The sequence below is a fragment of the Delphinapterus leucas genome, chromosome 11 (genome assembly GCF_059928025.1).
Source record: "Delphinapterus leucas isolate spDelLeu-1000000601 "Yukka" chromosome 11, BTC_Dleu_Yukka2, whole genome shotgun sequence".
In the NCBI taxonomy this organism is placed as follows: Eukaryota; Metazoa; Chordata; class Mammalia; order Artiodactyla; family Monodontidae; genus Delphinapterus; species Delphinapterus leucas.
This window is the reverse complement of record NC_143139.1, coordinates 71,947,344-71,973,821: the sequence shown is the minus strand read 5'-3', so window position 1 is coordinate 71,973,821 and position 26,478 is coordinate 71,947,344. Positions and strand designations below refer to the sequence as shown.

General features: G+C 45.7%; 2 protein-coding genes across 12 annotated transcripts; one reads left to right on the top strand and one right to left on the bottom strand.

The window, feature by feature from the left end:
• Nucleotides 1-21,793, bottom strand: LOC149748052 (uncharacterized). 10 transcript variants are annotated; one of them, XM_089921105.1, is made up of 4 exons: nucleotides 15,947-21,793; nucleotides 5,045-5,251; nucleotides 4,858-4,943; nucleotides 1-3,109 (listed from the first exon to the last, which is right to left on the bottom strand). In XM_089921105.1, exon 1 carries the CDS (start codon nucleotides 19,904-19,906, stop codon nucleotides 19,265-19,267), a length of 642 nt encoding a protein of 213 aa, XP_089777231.1. In that variant the 5' UTR covers nucleotides 19,907-21,793; the 3' UTR covers nucleotides 1-3,109; nucleotides 4,858-4,943; nucleotides 5,045-5,251; nucleotides 15,947-19,264. The 10 variants fall into 10 exon arrangements, with proteins under 10 accessions (XP_089777231.1, XP_089777232.1, XP_089777234.1 ...); XM_089921106.1 differs by having other exon boundaries at nucleotides 1-4,943; nucleotides 15,947-16,032; nucleotides 17,617-21,793; XM_089921108.1 differs by having other exon boundaries at nucleotides 1-4,943; nucleotides 15,947-16,032; nucleotides 18,156-21,793.
• Nucleotides 21,794-22,049: 256 nt separating this feature from the next.
• On the top strand, nucleotides 22,050-26,056 carry DUSP6 (dual specificity phosphatase 6). Of its 2 annotated transcripts, XM_022552402.3 has the most exons (3): nucleotides 22,050-22,459; nucleotides 23,075-23,512; nucleotides 24,551-26,056. In XM_022552402.3, the coding sequence occupies exons 1-3, from the start codon at nucleotides 22,060-22,062 to the stop codon at nucleotides 24,856-24,858; spliced, it is 1,146 nt and encodes a 381-aa protein (XP_022408110.1). In that variant the 5' UTR covers nucleotides 22,050-22,059; the 3' UTR covers nucleotides 24,859-26,056. The 2 variants fall into 2 exon arrangements, with proteins under 2 accessions (XP_022408110.1, XP_089777229.1); XM_089921103.1 differs by lacking the exon at nucleotides 23,075-23,512.
• Nucleotides 26,057-26,478: the final 422 nt, after the last annotated feature.

The window sequence follows — 26,478 nt, the reverse complement described above, 5'->3', positions numbered from 1 at the left end:
CAGATGGGCTAGCATTAAAACAGGTTGAAACTTTGAAATCCTTCCTGAAAGAAAAAAAAATCACATAGAGAACGTATGGGTTCTCAGGTTTCCAAATGGTCCTTATTTCTTCTCGTGACTTTATTCCCAAGTTTGTTTTTTTAAAAGTTGTTGCTGCTAGCATATGACTAGCGTCCTAATCTGAGCGATGTTAAGGAAAATGACACACGCCATCAAAGGCCAATCAGGACAGACAGGCCTGGGCCTAAAACATCAAGGCTCATATATTCTGAGAGCTTTTATTGGACACCTTCTCTAAGTCCAAATGCTTGTGGGGAATTTACAAAAGCATATTGCATAACCTGTATCCCCCAAAGCTTATGTTTGGTGCTACCTTCAATATCCAGGCAGTGCATTTTTCATTAGCAATAGTCAGAATGGCGTTTAGGAATTCAATCAGTGGTGAGCCAAACCAGGTTTGTTTATGCGAGGATTCTAGCGGCGGTTCTCCCAGGTGGTTGAAACAGGTTCTAGATGGGAATTCCTATTTAGGCAGTGATGGGGCGCTTCAGCCATATGGTTGTCAGCAGAGATTTTCAACAAGAGGTCATCAGTCTGTGTTCTACCTGAGAGGGCAAAGGGGAGGAATCTGGCAGGCAATAGCCATCCGTGGACCAAGCAGCCACAGCTGGAAATGGAGCAGGGCCTCAGAACAGAAGCCGAGCCCAGCTCATTAAATATTGATTAGCTGAGCTACTTACATTCCCTCTAAGAGCAGGCTTGGGCTCAACCCCTGGGGTAGGGCTGAGCTGCAGGTGGGCCTCCGTGGCCTCAGCCCAGGGTTGAGCCTGAATTCAGGGAAAGACGCCAGGCGGATGGCCAAGCACCACCCACACCAAAGTCCTCATGGCTCCCAGCCCTGTTTTTGTTTGTTTGTTTGTTTGTTTTTTTCCACAACTTCATCTCTTTTTGCAAGCTGTTTTGTTTATTTCCTTTTTTTTTTTGGCTGTGTTGGGTCTTCGTTGCTGCCCGCGGGCTCTCTCTAGTTGCGGCGAGCGGGGGCCACTCCCTGCTGCGGTGTGTGGGCTTTTCACTGTGGCGGCCTCTCCCATTACGGAACACGGGCTCTAGGCGTGTGGGCCTCAGCAGTTGTGGCTTGTGGTCTCTAGAGCACAGGCTCAGTAGCTATGGCACACGGGCCCAGCTGCTCCGCGGCACGTGGGATCCTCCCGGACCAGGGCTCGAACCCGTGTCACCCGCATTGGCAGGAGGACTCTCAACCACTGCACCACCAGGGAAGCCCTGCAAGCTGTTTTTGTTACCTGAAATTCCCAAGCCCAAACTCCTCGGGCTGCTCATCCTTCAGGATCCAGTTCAAAAAGCATCTCCTCTGGGCTTCCCTGGTGGCGCTGTGGTTGAGAATCTGCCTGCTAAGGCAGGGGATACGGGTTCGAGCCCTGGTCTGGGAGGATCCCACATGCCGCGGAGCAGCTGGGCCCGTGAGCCACAACTACTGAGCCTGCGCACCTGGAGCCTGTGCTCCACAACAAGAGAGGCCGCGACAGTGAGGGGCCCGCGCACCGCGATGAAGAGTGGCCCCCGCTTGCCACAACTAGAGAAAACCCTCGCACAGAAATGAAGACCAGACACAGCAAAAATAAATAAATTAATAAATTCCTACCCCCAACATCTTCTTGAAAAAAAAAACAAAAAAGCATCTCTTCTGTGAAGCCCTTCCTGACTCCTGACATCTAGTACACCTTGACTCGTCCTGTTTTTCTTTACACGTCTCTCTCCCTGACCAGCCTTCGAACTTCTTGCCAAATGAGCTTTGGCATCTCCTGAGCCTAGCATAGCATCAGCATAACGTAAGATCTGAATACATATTTGATGATAAATAAATGAATGAGTCACTGAATGATTCAGTTCACTAAATGGAATGAGCAGGTGTTTATTAAATGAAAATTGATCAATCAAGAAACAAGTTAATGAATAAAGTAATTGTTAACAACTCCATATATTGACAAGGGACACAAAGTGATAACAGTAGCTAACATTTATGTACCGCTGACTGTCCTGGGCTCCTGTACTTAGTCCATCACATAGATTATCTTATTTCATCTTCACAACAACTCAAGATGTAAGTGCTGTTATGACACCCATTTTATGGATGAGAAAAATGGGAGCATCATGCTAGAGTCTTTATGAAGTCAGTCTGATCTGGGAACTGTTTATTTTACTCAGCAAAGGGATCACTCACTTCTCAGGCCTTTCACTTGCCACAGGGGATGTAGCGACTGTTGGGGGTGGAAGGAGAAGATGTCATCAGGCTCTCCTTTTCTCTCTACCTCCCTCTTTCTCCCCTCCTCGTGTCTTGCGTTAACAAGAAGAGTATGTCCCATGCAATTCTATTGCTGGGTCCCTCCTGATGGGCGAGTCTGTACTGGAACAGGCTACATTTGGTCCCTTTGAGTTCTTGACTTTGCTCTCATCAAGGTGTAGGTGTGACAGAAGATGATGTGAAATGATAAGACGTTTCCTTAGTCATCTGATATCTGTGTATCTACCTTCTTCTGAGGACCCCAGGAAGTACTTTACCTATATCATTCTCCTCGGCCCTCACTCCAACCCCTTGAGGGAGGTGTCCTTATCCCCCAACACACAGGTGAGGCACCTGAGAGTCCCAGAGGCTTAGCAACTTGCCTAATGTCCCAGAAGTTGGTCGCAGAGCCAGGATTTGAACCAAGGCCCATCTGCCTCCAAGTGATGGAATTTAATAACTATCTACAAAGCCCCTCCTTTTGGACGAGCTCATCAATATGCAGTATGTTGTCACTAAAACCCTTTGGTGTCGGGGATACGGTCGTAGTCACCTTCTCTGGTGATTGGTCAGGGTCTCCTTTAACGTGTGACTGTGGTGGCAGCTTTTTGGTCTGCTTATTAGAAAAAGTCACAAAGGTGCCATTCATCAGTGTAGAGTTAGCAACAGAAGCCGTGGATGACGGTGGGTAAGATGAACAGCATCTTCAGTTGGGAAATCCAGAATCCTTCCCGACTTCCGCTGTTGTCTCCTCTTCTGCTCTTTAGCAACTCACATGCTCATAGTTTACATGCAGCCATTCTTGTTGACCTGTTCATGATGGATGGTGAGAGCCTGTTATGAAACGAGGCACCAGCAGGAGAGAGCCCAGAGCCCACACCCACACTGTTTGCTTTGTGAAATTCCAGACTGTTTAATCTGCTCTACCTCATCCTAAGAACTCCAGGTTCCACTTTTCTTAATGACTTTCCCCTCCTTAAATACCTACACAGTTATTTTTAAGGAAGGAAAAAAAGAATAGATGAATCATTTGCAGGAAACGGAGGGGAGAGATGTGTGGTTGGAACGGCAGATGGGCGAGCGTGTGGGCATGTAGCTGTCTCTGTGTAGCTGTCTCTGTTGTTCCTTCCACCACACTCTGGAAACGAGTCCTTTGGAAGTAAGTGTACATTCATTTTAGGGTAAGGGCTGTGCCCGCTTTCAGGTACTAACATGTAATTCCACATCCGCTCAGATTCCTCTGAGACATAGAAACTCCAGGGAAAGTGGGAAACTCAAGCTAGGCTCAGATTGGACTGTTTATCCTCTCTTTGAAGTTTTGACATTAAACCTTCTAAAGATAAGGTGATAAACTCCTTTCAATTAGTGGCAACAGAGTTTCTCCTGCTGTCTTCTTTCTCCTGCAGGATATGAAGTCAGTACATGAATATTCTTTCTGTGCCACAGTGCAAGCTCTCTAACCTCATAAGGGATTGGCAAATGCCTAGAGGGAAGCTGGAGGAGAGAGCTTGAAGCAGGAAGCAGGAAACACAAATTGTTCTTGGTGGGGCTTTTGATGGTGGGGGGGCGCGTGGAAAGGACATAAAGACAGTACGATGTTGGGGACAAGTGCGCATGTATTGGTCCCCAAAGTGAGCTTCTTAATGTTTGTATGCAGATGACAACAACTATGGTCTTTTCACTCGGATAACTAAAAATAAGTTTCTAGAGTCCCGAAAATCCAAGAGAACATACATTTTTGAAAAGCTGACTTTTTTTCAGAAGGCTTCATGTAGGCCCTCCTGTTACTTCTATGTAAATTTCCAAATGTTATCTGGATGGCATACTAGGATAAGTAATTGTGGTTATTTTATTTTTAGATTATGAAACTCATTCCATCAACAGACTCTCTTCCACTGATTTTTTTTTCCCCCACTTCCATCACCACCATCTGCCCTCCCTCCCCTAGACCCACAGCACAGGACCCTGTTGTGAGCACACGAATGAATGTGCAGAGAGGTAAAAGCTTGTGATTTTTAGTGCAATAGGAGTTTTGGTAAAATATGTGTCTAGAAGTTGACATATGTTTCTTAACACAAATATACCACTTGGAACCAAAGAATTGTGGTTAAGAGCATTTTTTTATTAATGAACACTCCTTCAGGATCCACTTTAATAATAAAAGTCATCTGATGAAGAATGAGTAAACTTAGTCCAGAAATCAATCTGAATAATTATAAAAAATATTTCAGCCATCATAAATCTTGTTAATAATAGAATTTCCACCCTCATTATGATGTGATGACTCACTGAAAGTCATTCATACTAACCTTCACAAAAGCACTAATTCTTGGATCCTAAAAGCTTTAAAATGATTCTTCATAATTTATAAACATGACCATACTGGACTCATTTTTGTGCCTCTGGGGATGCCCCAGATTCACCTGACTCCCAGCCTCTGCCTCCTCCTGAATGGACAGCCTCCTGGGGGCGGGGTTCTGGTGGAACCACATCTCACCTGCCATAACAGAAGCCTCAGTGGTTCCTGGCCCAGGTCTGACCAGACAAGACTCATGTACCTTATGGATGGCTGCTGCCCTCCCATGTCTTCCAGTCAGCTTGCTAAGATGTGGAATCTGGCTTTCCTAATGGCTCCCTGAAGTGGCTGAAAAACAACCCAGATGTTGCAGAGGACTTAAACTTTGAATCATGGGACTAGAGGCCAAGAAGATAAACCCTTCTTCCTTCTTCCACCCCCACCCCTACCTGATGGATTGCTTCAAGGTGACTTGCAGGATGAGCAACTGGCCCGTAATTCCTCGTGACTTTATGGCCAGTTCCTTAACACGCCCGGCTGGTATCTGCATTCCTTTCTCTCCTGCCTCACCTCTCTTTCTCTCTCACTTTTGCAGCCCTGGGATTGCCGTATCCAACGTAGCCTTAGCAAGTAATCTTTGCTGCAGGTTTTATTCTCTAGGAAATTTGGTTAAGACAATGATAAAAAAAAAAATCACACATTATATCTTCAGTCTGGCCTCCTGCCAACAGTCTATTGTCTTCTTAATAAGAAGAATGAATGGAGATCTAAAGTTTGCGTTAAGGTTAACTAGCACTGCTCCAGTGAAGTGTTTCTGGGTTGAGAATATGGTCTCTAAATCTCATCTAACTTTCCTGTAAGTGGGTTTCCTCTCACCACAGTATGATTGGATACCAGCAATTCTTTTCTCAGATTGGTTGCTTCTGCCCAGCCTGGTTGGTGATAAACCAGAACAACAGATAGCAGCTTCTCCTACATACATACAGCCTGGTATTTACAAACCTACTTCCTGATCTCCATCGTATCACCTTTGATGCTATCCTCTGTCTTCTTTGTGTCTTTACCTTCTATTTCACTCTCAGCAAATTCCTGACATGTAGGTGTGATAAAGCCGGTTCAAAGTAATACTCAAAATCCTTTTGATTCATTATATTCAGTTTAGGGTAAAATATGTATATTTTAATCAATAGCTAGAGAATATCTGCCACCAAGAGCAATGTGATATTTGGAGATTGTAAACAAGACACTTTAAACCATACCCAGACTGAGAAAGAGAAAAGGACTTTTTCACTTCTCTATTTAATGGACTAGATAGGATCTTCTTATTGAGAGGCGGGGGGGGGGGGGGGGGGGGGGGCGGTGGGGGGGTGGTGAGGATAAAGGCGCTTAGATGTTTGGTACTATCGAAAGGCAGAGACTGTGAATGCTGGAAGACAATATTAAGGCTGTTATTTTAATGAATTAAAATTCCTCAGAAGGTTTGCATAGATAATAATGTCTGAGGCTGAGTTTAAGACACTCTTCTGGGATTAAAACGAAACAAACAAAAACCAGAGCTGTTGGACCCTGAGCAAGCCTGAGGACTGGAAACAGTTTTCATTATAAGATGACATTTAGAATGAGTTGAAAAGGAAAAGTCAAGCACCAGTGAGTTATATATCAAAGTGTGCTCAGGGATTAAGTGCCTCCACATTTTATTTTTTCTATTTGAAACTAATGATTGAGTTATGGTATTTAAATTCAGTGGCTACCATCAACTTAATATTATGGTTGAAAAATAAGGTATACAAATAAAATAGGATTTTAATTTACTTATTTACCAATCAAAACAATGGGACAGAATATGAGTAGATAGTTCATAGGAAAGGAAATTCAAACAGGCTTTAAACATAGGCAAAGATGCTTGACCTGACTCTTAATAAGAGAAATGGAAGTTAAAGTCACCACGAGATATCAAGATTCATCTGTCAGATTGGCAAAAGGTTTGAGAGCACACTGTGTCAGCTAAGGTATGAAAAAAATACGTGAGTGGCAGTAATGCAAACTAGTACAATCTCTGAAAGGGGCGTTTGGGTGATATGAAGCAAAATTATAAACTTGCATACTCTGACCAAGCAATTCCACATTTAAGAATTTATCCCACAAACATATACGAAGTAGATAAATGTATAAAAGCATATTCACTGCAGTTATTGCTTGCAGTAGCAGAAAAGATTATGAAGAACCACCATGCCCATGGATAGGAAGATTGCATAAATAAACTATGCTATCTATGCTCATGTAACAGAATACTATGTAGCCATTAAAGAGAATGAAGAAGCTCTTATGTTTTCTTTCTTTTTTTTTTTTAATTGGGGTATAGTTGCTTTACAATGTTGTGTTACTTTCTGCTGTACAATGAAGTGAATCAGCTATAGGTATACGTGTATCCCCTCCCTCATGGACCTCCCTCCCCTCCCCTGCATCCCACCCATCTCCTTCACCACAGAGCACCAGCTGAGCTCCCTGCACTATACTGCAGGTTCCCACTAGCTATCTGTTTTACACATGGTAGTGTATATATGTCAATCCCAATCTCCCAATTCATCCCATTCCCCCTTCCCCCCCAGCTCCGGGTCCACACGTCCATTCTCTACATCTGCATCTCTATTCCTGCCAGATAGGTTCATCTGTACCATTTTTCTAGGTTCCACATATATGTGTTAATATATTTGTTTTTCTCTTTCCGACTTACTTTACTCTGTATGACAGACACTAGGTCCATCCATGTTTCTGCAAAAGGACCCAATTTCGTTCCTTTTTATGGCTAATATTCCATTGTATATCTCTACCACATCTTCTTTATCCATTCCTCTTTTGGTGGACATTTAGGTTGCTTCCATGACCTGGCTATTGTGAATAGAGCTGTAATGAATACTGGGGTGCATGTGTCTTTTTGAATTATGTTTTTCTCAGGGTATATGCCCAGTAGTGGGATTGCTGGGTCATATGGTAGTTCTATTTTTAGTTTTTTAAGGAACCTCCATACTGTTCTCCATAGTAGCTGTATCAATTTACAAAGCCCATCTCCAAAATGTGCTCAGTGAAAAACCAAATTGCACTCCTGTATGTTTAGTCTGCTACTGTTGTGTAACATTGGTAATAACGTCAGTAATAGTAAACGTATACGTTTGTATATGCATAGACTCTCTCTTTGGGAGGATGTACCAGACCAGTTAATAATAATTGCCTCTAGGGAAAGGAACTAGGTATCTAGGAGAGACTTACTTTTACTCTCCACCACTTCTTTCCTTTTCCATGCACAAGTATCATCTATCCAAATATAACTCAATAATGTTTTATTTTTATTATTATTATTTTTTGCGGCACACGGGCCTCTCACTGTTGTGGCCTCTCCCGTCGCGGAGCACAGGCTCCGGACGCGCAGGCTCAGCGGCCATGGCTCACGGGCCCAGCCGCTCCGCGGCATGTGGGATCTTCCCGGACCGGGGCACGAACCCGTGTCCCCTGCATCGGCAGGCGGACTCTCAACCACTGCACCACCAGGGAAGCCCAATAATGTTTTATTTTTTAAGAGAAGAAAAAATTGTACAATATATGTAGACATTTGAAAAGGGGCTTTCATCTAATTCATGAGAAAACTGTATTCCGTAGTTTCAAGTCAACTGGAAGCAGCATACGCATTATTTTTTCATTAATTAAAAAAGACTTTTCTAGAGCAATTTTTGGTTTAGGGCAAAATTGAGCAGGGTACAACCTCCCCCATTACCAACATCCCCCACCAGAGTGGAACATTTGTTATAAGTGAGGAACCTATGCTGAGACATCATTATCACCCAAAGTCCACAATTTACATAAGGGCTCACTCTTGGTGTGGGACATACTATGAATTTTAACAAATATATACTGACACGTATCCACCATCATAATATTGTTTCACCACCCTAAATATCCTCTGTACTCCACCAATTCATCCCTCTCTCCCTCCAACCCTCAACGGTCACTGATCTTTTTCCTGTCTCTATAGTTTTGTCTTTCCAAGAGTGTCATATAGTCGGAATCATACAGTGTGTAGCCTTTTCAGATTTGCTTCTTTCACTTAGCAATATGCTTTTCAGCTCCTTCCATGTCTTTTCATGGCTTGATAACTCATTTCTTTTTAGTGCTGAATAATACTCCACTGTCTGGATGTACCACAGTTTATTTATCCCATGCACCTTCTGAAGGGCATCTTGTTGCTTCCAAGTTTCAGCAGTTATGAATAAAGCTGCTATAAACATCTGCATGCAGGGTTTTTTGTGGACATGCTTTCAACTTCTTTGTGTAAATACCAAGGAGTATGATTGCTGGATCCTATGATAAGAGTATGTCTAGTTTTGTAAGAAGTTGCCAAACTGTCTTCCAAAGTGGCTGGACCATTTTGCATTCCCACAAGCAAAGAATAAGAGCTCCTGTTTCTCCACAACCTCGCCCGCCTCTGGTGGTGTCAGTGTTTCAGATTTTGGCCATTCTGATAGGTGTGCAGTGGTATCTCATTATTGTTTTAATTTGCATTTCCCTGATTACTTGCCATCTGTATATCTTTGGTGAAGTGTCCATTAAGGTCTTTGGCCCTTTTAAAAATCAGATTGTTCATTTTCTTACTGTTGAGTTTTAAGAGTTTTTTTTTTTTCCATATGTTGGGTAACAGTTTTTATCTGATGTGTCATTTGCAAACATTTTCTCCCAGTCTATGTCTTGCACATTTTTTTGAAAAGAAGTGAATAAGTCACCTTTAAAGATCTAACCAGAAATTAGAACTATCAAATGGTCACATTACTTTATTAGTAAATGGATAAATCTTTATTAATTCCCTTTGTAACAGATTATTTGTTGTCAGCACAGCCATGTTTCTAGCTGTTTTCCTTGAGCTCTGTGAAGTAAAAGAATCCAACGTGTAATGGGCAAGTAAATGCAAATGCAGACTGGGATGTTGTGATATTTAAACTGCCCTTAAAATAAGAACTAATTTGTGTAAGGATTAAAAAGGGTTATTCTTCTGTAATTTGTAATCTCCCAATTACTTTGTGATGAATTTCGCCAGTAAGTTTTCCAAGAAATGCATGTTAAGAGAGAACAAATGAATCAGAATAATTTACTGTACCAGAGCAAATATTTCCATTTGAGAGAACTAATCACTTATTCCTTATGTAACTCCTTAGAAAGTACTGTATATTATCTTCTCCTTATGTGTTCCTGACATGTACCCTTATTATATCACTCTATAATCATTTAGTTTTCATATATAAAACAAAGAACCGTGGAGTTCCTCATTGTAAGTCTAAATCGTCCCATCCTGGGTTGGCAGGACTCTGTCTGTCACCTAACACCACCATCCTTTTTGATCTTGAACTTTGATACTGTTCTACCTGCACACTGAATGCTACTTCGGCAACATTCTCTCTTAGGTCATGGTCCCACCTGTTAGCTTCTTGAGGCGAGTGTCCCCATGTGATTTATCTTTTTATTCCTCAGAAGATCTTGCCCCAACTCAGCAGATATATTGAGCATGGATTTTTTTAAAGGTAGAAGACAGTCATTTTGACAAAATGGAAAGCATTTTCAGTCTGTACTGCATTCTGTGACAGATACCGGTGATACCCTTCCAAAAAGAGGAGAGAATTCTGCTATGGTTCTGGGTGGTGAAATGGCGATCTAGTTGTCAGAGAGGCCGTGGCAGCAGGTGGAAAAGGCACGGCCAGGTGTCCCTTGCTACCAGGCCAGGGTCTAGGACCCCCAAAACAAGAACACTTGAAAGCATTATGCCCAACTCTTCACTTAAATGACCGTGTTTAGCTCCTTTACAGACAGGGGACACCCCCCACCCGCATTTCAGCAACAGGAGTAACAGGAGGAACATCCCTTACACTTTTGTTTCTAATGAAAAGAAAAACAATGGGGAGACAAGCTTTTTTTTTTTTTTACAAAATTTCACTTTACGGAACAGTGTTTTTAACCACACATGTTACAATGGCATTTACGTCCTAAAGGCCGCGGGTGATTGTATTAGAAATGCCACTTCCGGGCTTCCCTGGTGGCGCAGTGGTAGAGAGTCTGCCTGCAGATGCATGGGACACAGGTGCGTGCCCCGGTCTGGGAAGATCCCACGTGCCGCGGAGCGGCTGGGCCCGTGAGCCATGGCCGCCGAGCCTGCGCGTCCGGAGCCTGTGCTCCGCAATGGGAGAGGCCACAACGGTGAGAGGCCCACGTACCACAAAAAAAAAAAAAAAAAAAAAAAAAAGCCACTTCCTGGGTAGTTGAGCAATTGGAGCTTCTGCAGGAACTTAACTGTTTCTGATGCTTTTACTCAACTTATCTGCAGGTGTGAAATTTTCATAATAAAAAGTTAGAGGCGAAAGGCAGTTTGTCTCCTGGAGAGAAATGTCACCAATGGCATTTAGAATAACATTTCCCCCTCTTTCCTGGCTTACAAGCATCTCTCAGCACCTCCCTGTGTGAGGTAAGTTAAGGATTTTGTCATCTTCTATTAACAGGGAGGGATTCTGAGTCACAGAAAGGCTAAGTGATTTTTCTAGCCCCAGAAATAAGAGGAATAAAATGAAGCAAGGTGATTAGTACATTATTTTAGGAATAGGACTATTATGGTGGAGAGCATCATTTTCTTGAACGACTGCAATTGCTTCCTAACTGGTTTTCCTGCCCCCAGTTTCTCTCTCCCCTCCAGTCTACTCACCCGCTTTGTTACCAGAACCGTATTCTGAAATCATGCCACACCCCTGTATAAAAATCTGTGATGACTTCTCACTGCCTAAAGAAAAATTCCAAACCCCTTAGCAGGACGTCCAAAGCCCAGGTCCATCTGGCTTTAAACTACCTTTCCTCTTTCTTTGCCACTCTGTGCCATTTATAACTGCTCAACTGCTCTCTGGTTCTCACGCACGTCCGTCCATGCCTCCAAACCTTCGCTCATGCCATCTGGCTCTCTTACCCAGAAGGCCTTTCTTCTTCTATCCTTCTGGGACCATGGAGAGGGGGGAATCTGCTTACCCACGGGGATCTGACTCGAATATTGTCTTCTCTGGGACACTTACCAACACCCAGGGTCAATGGACCCATTTCCTCCTCTTGTTCCCGTTGTACATTTTTTCTATTGCAATTACTATATTTAGTTTCTTACATTCTAGGAACCTGGGCATGTGTCTAACCTCCCCAATCAGACTTCTTTTTTGTGACAGCAGGGTCTGACTCTTACTGATTTCCATATGCTCCAGCAATCACTTCAGATCTAGACACACAACAGTGTTCGACGCAAGACTTGATGCTGTTGTCAAGAGAAACCCTCTTTTAGGCAAAACCACAGGCAGATCTGGGTACCGTTTCAGCCCCCTGAAAGAAATCAGGGCTCGTGCCAGTTCAAGAGTTGAGTTGACAAGGACAAGCAGATTAGTTATGTCTGAGGTTGCATTTTTCTGTAACGAAGTTCTGATATTTGCGGATAAAGTGTACTATTTGATTCATCTTTCCAGGTAACCTACAAGAAAATTTCTATACTTTGTGGACCAGAGCTGGTGGGTGAGGAGCCTGGCTGTCCAGGCTATTAGGAACTTCTCAAAGTGTGGTCCATCTGTAAGAGCCACTATTGGCTGCTGGACTAAAAGGCAATTGCCTGGGTCCCTCTCTAGACCTCAGTCAGGGTCCCTGAGTGGGAGTCTGGAGTGTGGGCCACAGGCAAGTACCTCCAGCTGTTTCTAAACATTTATTTTGAGACCCACTGGTCTGGCTGGAAACCTCTCCCTAGGCAAGCGGAATGAGTGCTGTGAATCCTTCTAAGGCAGAGGTTCTCAGCCCAGGTTGCGTATTGGAATTCCCTGGGGAACTTTTGAAACATATCGATGTCTCGGACCCAGGTATCATTTAAATCAGACTTACTGGAGCTGGGATTTGAGCATCCATATTTTTCAAATGCTTTGCTTCTGAGCCAGGGTGGATGTTGGATAAATGTCAGATTCTTTGGATAAAAATCAGAGGCTTCTAGCGGTTAGAGACCCCAGATTTAGGTCACACTCTTCACTGCACCCCACCTCACACTCACTATAAAAGTAAATCTCATACCGAATTTAACTAGATACACACACACAAAAATGTTTCAGCAAGTACTACAGTCATCCAAACTGAGTCCTTCTCTCCACCTCAGTATTTTGATGAACAGCGCCTTGCATGAGAGGCCCATGCTGAAGGAAAGGCAGCAACATTCCAAAATAAAACCCAGCAGGGGGTGTAGTCTCACAGGGCAGGGGGCAGGGTCCTAGGTGAAGTGGAGGGTCACAGGCTCCAGTGCTGGAGGCTGCATGGTTACCTGTGCAGGTGGTCTGGCTGCCCTCTTATATCTTGGTCATACAAGATCCATGGGTCATGTCACACCTCCCCTAACAAGACACATCGCAAGCACCACCAATTTCAGCAACAGATATAACTTTTTAACATCTTTTATGCAAATTAAAAAAAAAACCTCACAGGTCACTGAGTCTAAGGTATTGGTTCATATTAGAGAATGTCACAGCTAATTCTCCATCTTTAAAGCATTAGAGTACTACAGTAGCTATGCTGAATTACTTAAAGTAAATTATGGTACAGACACTATAACAAAAGGGCAGAGAAATCCCCATTATAAAGGCTTTTTCCCTGGGAAACTGGTTAGGCGAGAGGGATGGATTGGGGGAGGGAAGGGGCATGACCTGACAAGGGTTTAGACTTTTGGTAAAGAATCTAAAACTTCTGATGGCTCCAGAGAAACCTAAAATTTGTCAGACATTTAATAAAAATAACCTTGGGATCATGCATGTGCAAAAAATTACTATAGAAACTGAGCTGAGCAGGTGGCCCGTTTACTTAAGGCTAGGCAAGCTTCTACCATGTGGCCTTTAGCAGAGCACTCTTGCTAGGCAAGACGTCAGAGGAAGGAAGGAAATTTCCAGAGGAGATTTCTTAGTTGCAGGAGGCCTTAAAAGCTTGAGTATACCAATGTGTGCTCCCATCAGCGACAACAAACCCAGATCACTGAGGATGGTTACATCGCTTGGGCCAGTAGACTTCCAATTCACCTCCTGCAGACTGTGCAACCTATTGCACAGTGCAAGGAAGGGCTGTGAGCCAGCAGTGATGGAGGGGGAAAGTGCCTGCTGCTTCAGCAAGTCAGTCCTAGACTGCTGGGAAGTCCCTCCAAGACAACCAATGTCCCCAAGGTCCCCAATCTATCCAGATCTCTCAGCACACTGAGATCTGGGCTGCTTACATCAGCAACTAAGAGGGGTGGTAAAGCAATTGACTCTGTTCTTTAGCATTTTTCTTTCAGAATCTTGCACTGATTTTTTTTCTATTCCTAAGAACAAAACTGGCACTGTAGTGTTTTTCATTATATAATCCCTTTTCAGCAAGGTCAGTAAACATTTATTAAGATCTGTGTGTGTGTGTGTGTGTGTGTGTGTGTGTGTGTGTGTGTGCGGGGTGTGTGTGTTAATAATAAAAACAGGTAACTGCCAATGAATTAGTATTGTTTCAGGATTGTTCCTACCCCTTTACAAATGTAACTCATTTATCACAATAGTCCTGTGATATACTATCCCCACTTTACAGATAAGGAAACTGAGGTATATGGCGATTATGCGATTTCCTTCAGAGTCACACTCGAGAAAGGTTTAGAATCCAGATTGGTCTGACTCTAGAACTCCCAGGCTTGACCAGCAAGATAAAACTGAACAAATAATGTAGATGCTGCTATTTAATAATAGGTTGCATGAAGTCACTCTTATCAGGTAGGGAGCAGGGGGTACTAAAGAGGTTTTGAAGGGACTGAGATATTTAGATTCCAGTGTAATTACCTGATATTTGAGCCCAGCCCTCCCCACTATAAAATTGTGGTAATAGTATACCTGCTATGCAGAATTATCACCGTAATTAGACTGAACACATGCAAAGCTTGGTGTTGAATAAATTGTAGCTTTCTGTTGTTATTTTCATGGTATATCCAAATATAGCTTTTGTAATTAACCCACCAAATGCCCTAAAGCAGTACTGCTTAGACTGGGGTTTGGAAGCTCCTGGGGTTCCACAAATATATTCCTGAGGAATCTGTGAGTTCTTAAGTTTGATAAACTGAGCGAAAGCATTCCTTGCATTGTGGACACACAGTCATTTCTACTGATTGCTGAGGCAAAATTAGGCTGGCAGGAAATAATTCCTACTTAGAAAAATAATTAGTTCTCTTACACAACAGCTACCTGTGCTGCTCACACCTGCATAAATAAAGGAACACAAGATGAGGAGAAATGGCACCCGAGGAAACATGGCCCATACAAGGAGGCACAGGGCAAATAAACTGTATGTAGATGCGGCATGGCCAATGCCCAGGATGCTGCACACACGAGGCCCCATGACACGACCAGGGAAGGTTCCTGAGAGATGAATACATAGAGTCCCTCACCTTCCCTGAAGGAAATGTAAGCCTAATTTCCCACCAAGTATCCTCACTGGGGCTTTGGAAATAGTACAATGGGAAGCAAGGTGCTGTCATTCCTTTTCCAAAACAAAAAGCAAACCAGAAAAATCTAACAGTAAGTGAACTTGGCTATACTGCAGATGCAGAGATGCCAACCTCCTGATGATTTCTTACACATACATTTACATGTGCTTTTACTTTCCTACTTTGTGAAAATAAAAGAGAAGAGGGAAGAATGAAGGAATGTTTTCCCATGGGAAGGAAAAGGACAAAAGCATCTGAAAGAAGAAATCAACACTGCTAGCTGTAAGTGAATTTCCTTACTAGAGACTAACTTCCAAAGAATATTCTTGATAGAGTCTCTATGAGATCCTGAATGTACACTAATAGGTATTCCATCAGGGGAGGGGAAACAGAAACCCAAGAAAGCTGATGAAGACCTAATTTTTAAAAAACTTCGATTGGGGTCAAGGTCTGAATTTCACAGTAGTTCATATTTTTCTTCAGGTTGTATAATTCCGGCAAGGTGTGAAAGTGCCATATCTTTTACAGGAAAGCTCTGACCACTCCCTCCATGTGACTGTGGATGTGACTCTGGAACTGCTGCTGTCTAGCTGCCTGTTAGTCCCCGTGTAAGCTTACCTGCCTTTCCTTCCACGGCTGCATTGTTTGGGGACATTGTTACCCGCCTTCAATAAGCTCCCTGCAGCTGACCCTGGGGCAAGCTGCATGAAGCTGCAACACCAGAAGCAGTCTGATGGCAAACAAGGATCTGCAGTCATGTTATTTTAATTTGCGGCTCACATTTGAAGCTCCCTGTGGTTTTTTCCATGCACAGCGCATCACTGTATATTACCTTGGTTTCCTATTGTCAGTCCTTTGGGCTTCTTGGGTTCCACGGTGCCTACCGGTCTGACATAAGTTGCTGTCTTTTCAAGGCACCTGTCAAGAAAGCACAACAGAGTTTTGTGAACCCCATATGCCATTTATTTAAAGTCAGACTATTTCAAACATATTTCTCAAATGCAGGTGAATTGTGTTCTGAGGTTTAGCTGTCCTGAAACTCACCGACTGTCACTTTTTTTTTAAAATTTTTATTGGAATATAGTTGATTTACAATGTTGTGTTAGGTTCAGGTGTACAGCAAAGTGAATCAGTTATACATATACATATATACACTCTTTTTTTTAGATTCTTTTCCCAAATAGGTCATTACAGAGTATTGAGTAGAGTTCCCTGCGCTATACAGTAGGTCCTTATTACTTACCTATTTTATATATAGAAGTGTGTGTGTGTCAATCCCAATCTCCCAATTTATCCCTCCCGCACTTACCCCCTGGTAACCATAAGTTTGTTTTCTACATCTGTGACTCTACTTCTGTTTTGTAAATAAGTTCATTGGTAAGCTTTTTTTAAGATTCCACATGTAAGTGATATCATATGATATTTGTCTTTCTCTGTCTGACTTCACTCCACTGACTGTCACTTTGAGGGCCTCCCTGGGACCTCGAAAAAACCTGAATCCTGGATATGCCACAGAGTCCATTTTAGGGACTTCCCTGGTGGCACAGTGGTTAAGAATCCACCTGTCATTGCAGGGGACACGGGTTCAATCCCTGGTACATGCCACATGCCGTGGAGCAACTAAGCCTGTGTGCCACAACTACTGAGCCTTCACTCTAGAGCCGGCGAGCCACAACTACTGAGCCCACGCACCACAACTACTGAAGCCTGTGCACCTAGAGCCCGTGCTCCGCAACAAGAGAAACCACCGCAATGAGAAGCCCATGCACCGCAACGAAGAGTAGCCCCCACTCGCTGCAACTAGAGAAAGCCCGCGTGCAGCAAGTAAGACCCAACACAGCCAAAAATAAAAAAACAAATAAAAAAACAAAGACTCCATTTTTAAGTCAGATCTTCCAAAACACACTCTCCCTATTAGGTGAAAATCTGTTTAACTATTTTCACATGATGTGTTAATTAATGTCATTATATTCATAGAGATTACTCCAAGATTAAAGGTCATACTAACGCTTTCAGGTCTCATCAATCGCAAGTGTTCTCAAATGCAGGAAAATTCCTGCAAAGTTGGAATGCTTCTCCAATAACCAAGCAAACATTTATAACTGAAAGATTTTCTTTTAAGGAATTTTCCAGGGGGAAACACCAGGAAGAATTCAAGCACGAGTGCTCATTGCACGCACACACTATCACACAGAGAGACAGTAGGATCTATGAAATTGTTTCTGTGCACTTATGAAAATGGATCAGAGATGACCTGCTGTACTCTCCAGCCTTTAAACATAGCTCTCTACATGTGACTGATACCCTAGGCAGGGAACTGAGGCCTCTGGAAGTAAGGAAGCCTGTGGCTCTTATAGTCACTAGAGCTCTCCTGAGAAAGCTTTTCCTGGGGGCCCCAGCAACAGGGCCAGGATGATGAGATTCAAAGCAGGATCACCAGCAACAGCAAGTCAGTTTTATGCAGAAATGAAGCAACGAGTTTAAAAACCGTTGAATACCTACTTTGTGCCCTTTGTGTGTCATCTTGGCTGTCTCTATCCTCGCAGTCCTTTGAGGCAGGTGTTGCTATTCCCCATTTTACATACTGCTGAATTCCTTTCCTTGCTTTATTTTTCTCCATAGCACTTTTCCTTTCTAATATACTGTATAATTATTTATTTTGTTCATTGTCTCTTGTTACTAGAATATAAGCTCCAGGAGGGCAGGGTTCTTGTCTGTTTTATTCACTGCTGCTTTCCTGGTAGCTAGAGTAAATGAGTGAGTGAGTGAATGAGCGAATGAATGAATGAATGGAGGCCCGGAGAGGTTAAGTGACTTTCCCCTATCAAAATACTAGTTAGAGACAGAGCTAAGATTTGAACTCAGGCCCATGTGCTACACTGAGACACATCAGTAATGGTAGATGCGAGGATTACCATCTAAGACATACTCTAAGAAAGAAAACTGTATGGGCATTTATTGAATGGTTGACTAATGAAAAGGTGCATACAGTCAAAGAAAACCGCCAGATGTAAAAGGAGCAGGAAGGAAATGAGCCTAACTTTTGATCCTTGACATCTGTGGGGAAGGAGCAACATAATTTGTGAAGTCCGGAAATGCCTGGTGGTCAAAATTCAAAGTGCAGACCTTGAATCCTTCAAATTTCAGCAGCAACAGCAGAGCGTGGTGGGCGCGGTCTCCACAACACCCTGTAATATAGGTATGTGGTAGTCCTTGAGGCTCTGTGAAAAGTCAGGCTTCAAATCCTGACCCCATCGTTGGCTCCTGTGTGACCTCAGGCAAATTCCTTAATCTCTGTAAATGAGGATAATTTGCATGGGTTTTCTGAAGACTGACGGAAATATGCATGTAAACACAGAAATCAAGACCATGCCCACCAGGTGGTAAATACCCACTACATATGACTTCGATTATATCAGCTTAGTGTACAGAGTGTTTAAGAGGGGACCAGTAGGGAGAAGTTAGAAGGGTAGCTGGGTATATTCGGTATTTAACTGTGTTAAAGGATTTTGATCGTGGTCTGTAACAGCACCTGCTTTGCTTGACGGCTAAATTGGCGTGGATTTAACTGCTTACTGCAGTTCTTCAGAGGATTTCTCCTTAGACTAGGGAATTTCAGGCGGGCTGTTAGGCATCAAAGGGCGTCTTTGGGATTGAAAGGACGGGGGCCATTCTGCAGGTTCAGAATTCAGAAAGATAAAAATAATATTAACAGTTAATGACACACCAACAACGTCTTAGGGCATCTCACTTTACCCATTCAGTCATCACAGCGATTCTGTCATTTTCCGTATGCCAGCGTGGAAGACTACGGCTTAAAAGAGTTAGACGATGTAATCAAGGTCGCACATTTAGGAAGGGGTGAGGGTACAATTCAAACCCAGGCCGCCCCACTCCAGACGCCCTTTCTTTATACCGCACGTTTTAGGACCGAGCGGTCTGAATGCCATTTCATACAGTGTCCTGAGAAGGACTGAGGGTTCAGAAGCATGGGTAAAGCTAAATGTTTCAGGTTTGAGAAGTGTTGCAACCATCTTTCCAAACGGATGCCCAGGCTCAGGTAACAGCACTTTAAAAATAGCTAAGTGGAAAACAATTTCCCTTCTTGCTTTTTCTGTTGGAGGTCTCGGGCTGAAAGATTATGCACTTCTCAGTTCCGCTGCAAGGCATCCTGCTTCTCCCCTCCTCGCCTCCAGGTTCCAGTAACAGAAAGGTCTCGGGGTAGGGACATCTGCAACAGGTGGAGGCGGATCGAAGGCGTCAACTCCAGCGCAGGCCTCCTCCAGCTGGAACTGGATGATATCCAGTGAAATATGGGAGCTCTGTTCCAAGGGATGCCCAAAAAAGGCGCGGGGATAGGAGCGCTGCAACTCCCACCTTCACCGAACACGCTCCTCCAGGGGCGGCCTGACTGTAGCAAAGCTCCAAAATTGGCAACCTGGGCCTCGCAGCCGCCTTTTTTTAGCCTACATTCCCCAAACCAGAGAAGAGGCGGGTGACTAAAAATGCAAATTGGAGCGGGGGGGTCAGCAGGCCGGCCAGTGGGTGTGGGGCGTCTGGCTTGGGGAGACCCCGCGACCTCAGGTGCCCTCGGCGATATCAGCGGTGGACGCAGAGCGCCGCGAGGGCGCTCGGAAAAGCCGCTCCCCGCCGAGCGGCTGCCTCCGCTTCCGCCTCCCCGGCGGCGGCGGCGGCGGCGGCGGCGGCAGGACAATGCGCGCCCTCTTTTCCGCCGTGGGTTAGGGAGGGGCAGCCGGATTAGGGCCCGCGCCTTCCGGCCGCAGGCCCCCATCCTCCACCTCCCCTGCGCGCCGCGCCGGCAGCACACAGGTGGCTTTCCGCTTGGGAGTTGCAGCCCCGGTACTTTTATATAACAACAGAGTTCTGCGCGCCTGGAATGCGTCTACCCGCCGCCGCCGCGGCCCCCGCCCGCCACGCCTCTATCTGGACCCCGCCGCCCGCCCCGCTCCGCCGTACCCCGGCCGAGCGCAGCTCGCTGGCCTAGCGAGCACCTCCCCAATTACCTGCTGGCTCTGCAGCGCGGCAGACACTTTCCCCAGGACTCCCAGCTCTCCTCGGGAGCAGGGGCTCCCGGCAGGCACTTCTCCTCGCCCCACACCCACCCCAGGCCTCTCCGGAGCCCGAAGTCCCGCATCGGCCCTGCACCGGTCCTCGGTGTCGCCGGACGCCCCGCGCCCGCTGAACGAGGAGGCGGAGGCGGCGGGTGCTAACGAGGAGCGCAACGCGTAGGAGCGGGCGGTGCTCCGCGAGGGCCCGGCGACTCGCAGGGGAGGGGATGCCCGGGCAGGGAAGGGGGTGACCCTGTGCGGGAAGTCGGGGGCGGGAGGGAGTCTCCCTTTTGACATGCCTCGGTCTACAGTAACCAATCGCCGAGCCCTCCAGAGCCCCCGCAGCCTGCAGGCCTTGCGGGAGGACTTCCCCAGGCTTTGCGGATGGTGGGGACAGACGGCCGGGCTCCGCGTGCCCTCGGTGCACCTCGCCCAGGCGGCCCTTCCAGGCGGGCTCCTGTGTCGGAAGCTGAGCTAGCTTGCTCAGAAATGATTAACGAGCGCTACCCGCCCCCCACCCCCGGGCGCAGTGGGCGGGGGCGGGGGATTTGGATCCCCGTAACAATGGTTCATAACACCCCACGCCCCCGGAGAGGAATAAAAGCATCGGACTGACCAACGAGTTTGTTCCTGCAGTCTCCACTGTTTAAAAAAATTAATTAATTAAAACGCTCTTTTTAAGAGCTTTTTAAGAAGCTTTAAAGCTTCTTGCTTTCTATTCTCTGGACAACCAAGCATTTGTTTGTTTGCTTGCTTAAAAATGTTTCAACAAAATCCTGCTTTGTTCAAAAGATGTTGGATTAGCATTTAACACCTCATCGGTCACTAAAGCCCGGGCAGTTCACCAGCCCCAACACAGCCTCAGCTAAAAGAACATCAGAGTAAACAGAGCTGGGCTTTTTAAGCTGGCAAACAAATGCCACACACTGCCTAAGGGGGGTGGGGGGTGGGGTTAACGTGAACTCCAGTCCAAATGAGTTTAAAGGGAATAAAAGGGAAAAAGTCAGCACAAGTTTCCCTAAAGCTAGCTTGCGCGCCCAGGCGTCGCGAACAAGGGCTTTTGTGCCTGCTAATTGCACCATTTGTGCGCAAAAGTTCCGAAGCGAAGTGTGAACTCTCAACAGAAGGAAACATGAGACAACTGAAGTGCCCTGGTTTGTGTGCCCTGCTCCTCCTCCACCACCGCCTCCTCTTCTTTCTCCTTCCTCCCGCCGAGCCCGCTGTTGCAGCTTGTTTGCACTGGGGCTTATCCGGAGCGGAAATTCCTTTCCGTTTTTGTGAATGACAAACTCATTAACAATTCATCAACACAACCTGTTCCAGCCGGCCCGTCCCCACGGCAACAGCCCCTTCCGCAGCGCGCTCATTGGCTGGCCTGGAGAATGTATCCATTGAGACGCTCGCTGTTTGTATCCATTGAGGAGCTGCCTCGCTCGGGGGGTGTGCGAGGCTTGAGTCTAAGGGAGCGTGAGCAAATCGAGGCTTGAATAGTCCTAGGAGAAAGACGCCCGGGTGGATTTGAGGTGCAGTCTTGGAGGGAGGGATTAGGAGCCGCTGGGTTTTTTTTTTCCTCCCCTCTGAGTAGCACGGAGTCCGAATTAATTGGATTTCATTCACCGGGGAGGAACAAAACTCTCCGGGCAGCTTCATTCAGAGAGATTCATTGACACTAAGAGCGAGCGGCTGCAGCTGGGTGCAGAGGGAACCGCCGGCTTCACTTCTGTCTCGCCTGCCCCAACGGCTAACCGGGTTTGGGAAGGGCGAGGTGGAATTCAACCCCGCTCTGAGAGCGGCGGCTTCGCGCGGCGCGCTCGGCCTATGCCTGCCCCGAGGGGCGTCTGGTAGGTACCCCGCCCTCTTCGGCAGCTCGACCCCCATGATAGATACGCTCAGACCCGTGCCCTTCGCGTCGGAAATGGCGATCAGCAAGACCGTGGCGTGGCTCAACGAGCAGCTGGAGCTGGGCAACGAGCGGCTGCTGCTGATGGACTGCCGGCCCCAGGAGCTGTACGAGTCGTCGCACATCGAGTCAGCCATCAACGTGGCCATCCCGGGGATCATGCTGCGGCGCCTGCAGAAGGGCAACCTGCCGGTACGCGCGCTCTTCACGCGCGGCGAGGACCGGGATCGCTTCACCCGGCGCTGCGGCACCGATACCGTGGTGCTCTACGACGAGAGTAGCAGCGACTGGAACGAGAATACGGGCGGCGAGTCGGTGCTCGGGCTGCTGCTCAAGAAGCTCAAGGACGAGGGCTGCCGGGCGTTCTACCTGGAAGGTACGAGCAGGGGGAGCTCCGCGCGGGGGCAGGACGGGGGACACCGGGCTGCGAGCTGCAGGCGGGACGCGCGTGCTGGAAGCGCCCCTGCAGCGCTCGGCTGGCGCTTCTCAGCCGCGCTGCTGCGCCAGGGGCAGTCTGCCGGCTCCCGGCTGCGAACCTCTCTAGAGTCCCGCACCCGCGAGCCGGGCCCGCGCGGAATCGACCGGCTTCCGGCCGCAGGCAGTAGCCGGTTCTTTCTAACTAGGTCTCCTTCCTACCCGGGATATTCCCCACCATTCCCTGCTTTCTATCGTTCGATTTTGAGTTCAGATTTTGCAGGACGGCAGAGGTCGTTGGGGTGCAGATTGACCCCTTCTAGACCTTCAAGATATTCGAAAAGTTGCCATTTTGTGCGTTTCCGGATTCGGAAGAATAAAGGTTCCCAGGGGAGGCGGGCCCGTTCGTTCCGTTCCCAAGGGTGCACACTTCAGTGTCTTTCTCTTGTATCTGGCTCTGTGTGCAGAGCGGCTGGAAGGGTTCTGTGGTGTGTTTCTGCGTGAGGCTGCGGCTCTCAAAGCTGTGAAAACTACTACGGGATCTCGGGTTACATGATTGCTTTTCTCGTCCTGGCAGGTGGTTTCAGTAAGTTCCAAGCCGAGTTCGCTCTGCACTGCGAGACCAATCTAGACGGCTCGTGTAGCAGCAGCTCGCCACCGTTGCCAGTGCTGGGGCTCGGGGGCCTGCGGATCAGCTCCGACTCCTCCTCGGACATTGAGTCTGACCTTGACCGAGACCCCAGTAGTGCAACGGACTCGGATGGCAGCCCGCTGTCCAACAGCCAGCCTTCTTTCCCCGTGGAGATCTTGCCCTTCCTCTATTTGGGTTGTGCCAAGGACTCCACCAACCTGGACGTGTTGGAGGAGTTTGGCATCAAGTACATCTTGAACGTCACCCCCAATTTGCCGAATCTCTTTGAGAACGCGGGAGAGTTCAAATACAAGCAGATCCCCATCTCGGATCACTGGAGCCAAAACCTGTCCCAGTTTTTTCCTGAGGCCATTTCTTTCATAGGTGAGACTTTAACAGTCCTCGCTCAGACTTTGAAATGCAAAATTCCTAACATTTCCTAGAGTTCAAGCTGTTCATCTTTCTTGCTGCTTGCTAATTTGTGGGGCTGCCGGTCTCTGATGTTCCAAGGGCGTTCTTAATTCTGGTTTATCTTCTTGCTAAGAAAAAGTGCCTTTTGACAAGGCTGCAGACCACAGGTGTATTTGAAATGCTGTTTGCTGCTTGGCTCTGAACTCAGTCATTTGAAAGGGAGACCATTCGTAAGTAGACAACAGAATTTTCCCACAATCTTTGGACTAGAGGAGGGCCAGATAATAGTACTCAAGGTAGACAGGAATTCTAGCATGACTTTGTAATTTTAAAAGACCTGGGAGTTGTTTGAGAATACGAAGTTAGGCGTTGGAAAGCCCTGTGAATGCTAGATGCTGTAATCCAGCTGAATGTTACTGTGATACCGGTTCACAGTGAGACAGTGAGGGTAACCTGAGCCCAGCAGGAAGGACTGTGGGCTGAAAGCCTGGAGAAGCGAATCTCCAGGCATTGTAATGCATTTCCTATTACAAAGGAACTCATTTTCAGGCCATGTCGACATCCTGTTCCTCCTAATGGGCTGTCCCCTGTGACTTCCCTCTCTCTCTTAAAATGCCTGAATATCTCCATTGTTAGCTGCACAACAGTTGGAGAATAATTTAATAGACCCTTGCAGTCTGCTTGTCTGTATAAAAGGCATTCACGACCATATTGCAGGGTTTCTGGTATTCACATGCTGGGGCAAAGAATGCACACATTAAGGAGTTTTTTGTTGGCGGGAACTTAATACAAAAGCTCCCTTTTCAGAAAATATCTGAAATATGTAATTGTGCCCAGTGTACATGTTTTATCACAGTGATACATTTTCTGCTGCCTGCAGGGCTCAACTGCTGCACACAATCATTTTTAATCTTTTTTATTATCATTATTATTCAGTTTTTAGACTGGTCGTTCACAAAGGGTGGTTTTCAGTGTACTGACATTTTGCCTTTCTTTTTTGTGTGTTTACAGATGAAGCCCGGGGCAAAAACTGTGGTGTCTTGGTGCATTGCTTGGCTGGCATCAGCCGCTCAGTCACTGTGACTGTGGCTTATCTCATGCAGAAGCTTAACCTGTCAATGAACGATGCTTATGACATTGTGAAGATGAAGAAATCCAACATCTCCCCCAACTTCAACTTCATGGGCCAGCTGCTGGACTTCGAGAGGACGCTGGGACTCAGCAGCCCCTGTGACAACCGGGTCCCAGCACAGCAGCTCTATTTCACCACGCCCTCCAACCAGAATGTCTACCAGGTGGACTCCCTGCAATCCACGTGAAAGGCCCCACACTGGGATGTGTCCGTTCTTCAGCAGTTTCTCTTAGCAGCATCAGCTGGGCTGCTTTCTTTGTATGTGGCCCAGGTGTCAACATGACACCAGCTGTCTGTATTAGACAAGGTTACCACGTGTGGAATTGGTTATTCCAAAGGGAGAGATTTGCTCCATTCTCGTTGGAAGAACAGGACCTGCTGTATAGATACAGGCAGTAGGTTTGCTCCACTCCCATGTGTACAGCCTACCCCTGCAGGGACTGGGATTCGAGAACTTCCAGGTATATAGGGTAGGACCAAATGGTAGGGTAGGAGCATGTGTTCTTTAGGGCCTTGTATGACTGTTTCCTTTTGCATCTGGAACTGACTCTATATTGTCTTCAGTGAAGACTGACTCAATTTTGCATATAGAGGAGCCAAAGAGAGGTTTCAGCTCTGTATTTGTAGTATCAGTTTGCAAAAAAAAAAAAAAAAAAGAAAATAAATAAATAATCAATCAAATGAATCTGATACTCCATTTGATTATTGTAAATATTTGATCTTAAATCATTTGACAGTGTTTGTTTGAACTGTGTTTGTTTTTCCTTTGATGGGTTTAAAAGAAATCGTCCAAAGGGAGAAAGAGCAGTATGCCACTTCTTAAAACGATTGAAACTTTTGCTCTTTTCTAATCCAAAGGATATATTTGCAGCATGCTCGACTTTACCAATTCTGAATGACGTTTTCATGGACACTTATGATCACAGAGACCTTGTTATGGTGCAGTCTCCAGTGTCTTTCATATATCTTCCTTGTGACCTTTTTTTTTTTCTCTTAATGTAGTTTGACTCTGCCTTACTTTTGTAAATATTTTGGCTTGTATTGTCTCAAAGGGGATATCTTGGAAAGACACCAAAATCATGGGCTCACTTTTTTTTTTTTAAACTTCAGCTGTGCTAAACAGTATATTACCTCTGTACAAAATTCTTCAGGGAGTGTCACCTCAAATGCAATACTTTGGGTTGGTCTCTTTGCGTTTTAAAAACAATTTGTGCGTAACTGGAAGCGTGTGTGTGAGCGTGGGGACCCATTCAACAGGCGACATGCATATGATTATGAAGGAGGGAGACAAGTGGCTCCATTATGTTCATGGTGTAAAGTTCTGAGCTGAAATTTATTATAAGAATGTAAAACCTTAAATTATTAATAAATAACTATTTTGGCTATTGAATGTGTATTTTTAAAAAATCTCTCCTTAACTGTACTTACATGTGAAGTTACTCATTTTAGGACTTTTTCAGTTGGGGATTGATATTGGCTTGTAAAGTACATGTAGGAATAATGGGGCAAAGTTCTCATCTTTTAAGCTATTTCCAAGAATTTTTCAGGTGCATCTTTTGCTTCAAATAAAAGTGACAAGGGATTGACTACATCATTCCTATGGATAATTCTTTATACGAAGGGGGGAGAGCGATTACATCATTCCAATGGACAATACTTCCTAATAAGTTCTGGCTTACTTACGAAAATTGTAATGCTCTTGAAGAAAAATGAAGTCTCAGAGCCCAGCTCGCTGAACTACAAGATTTGGTTATTCATGAATAGTCTTAGAGGGGGGGCACCAGAATAACAAGGTGACAGTTGCAAT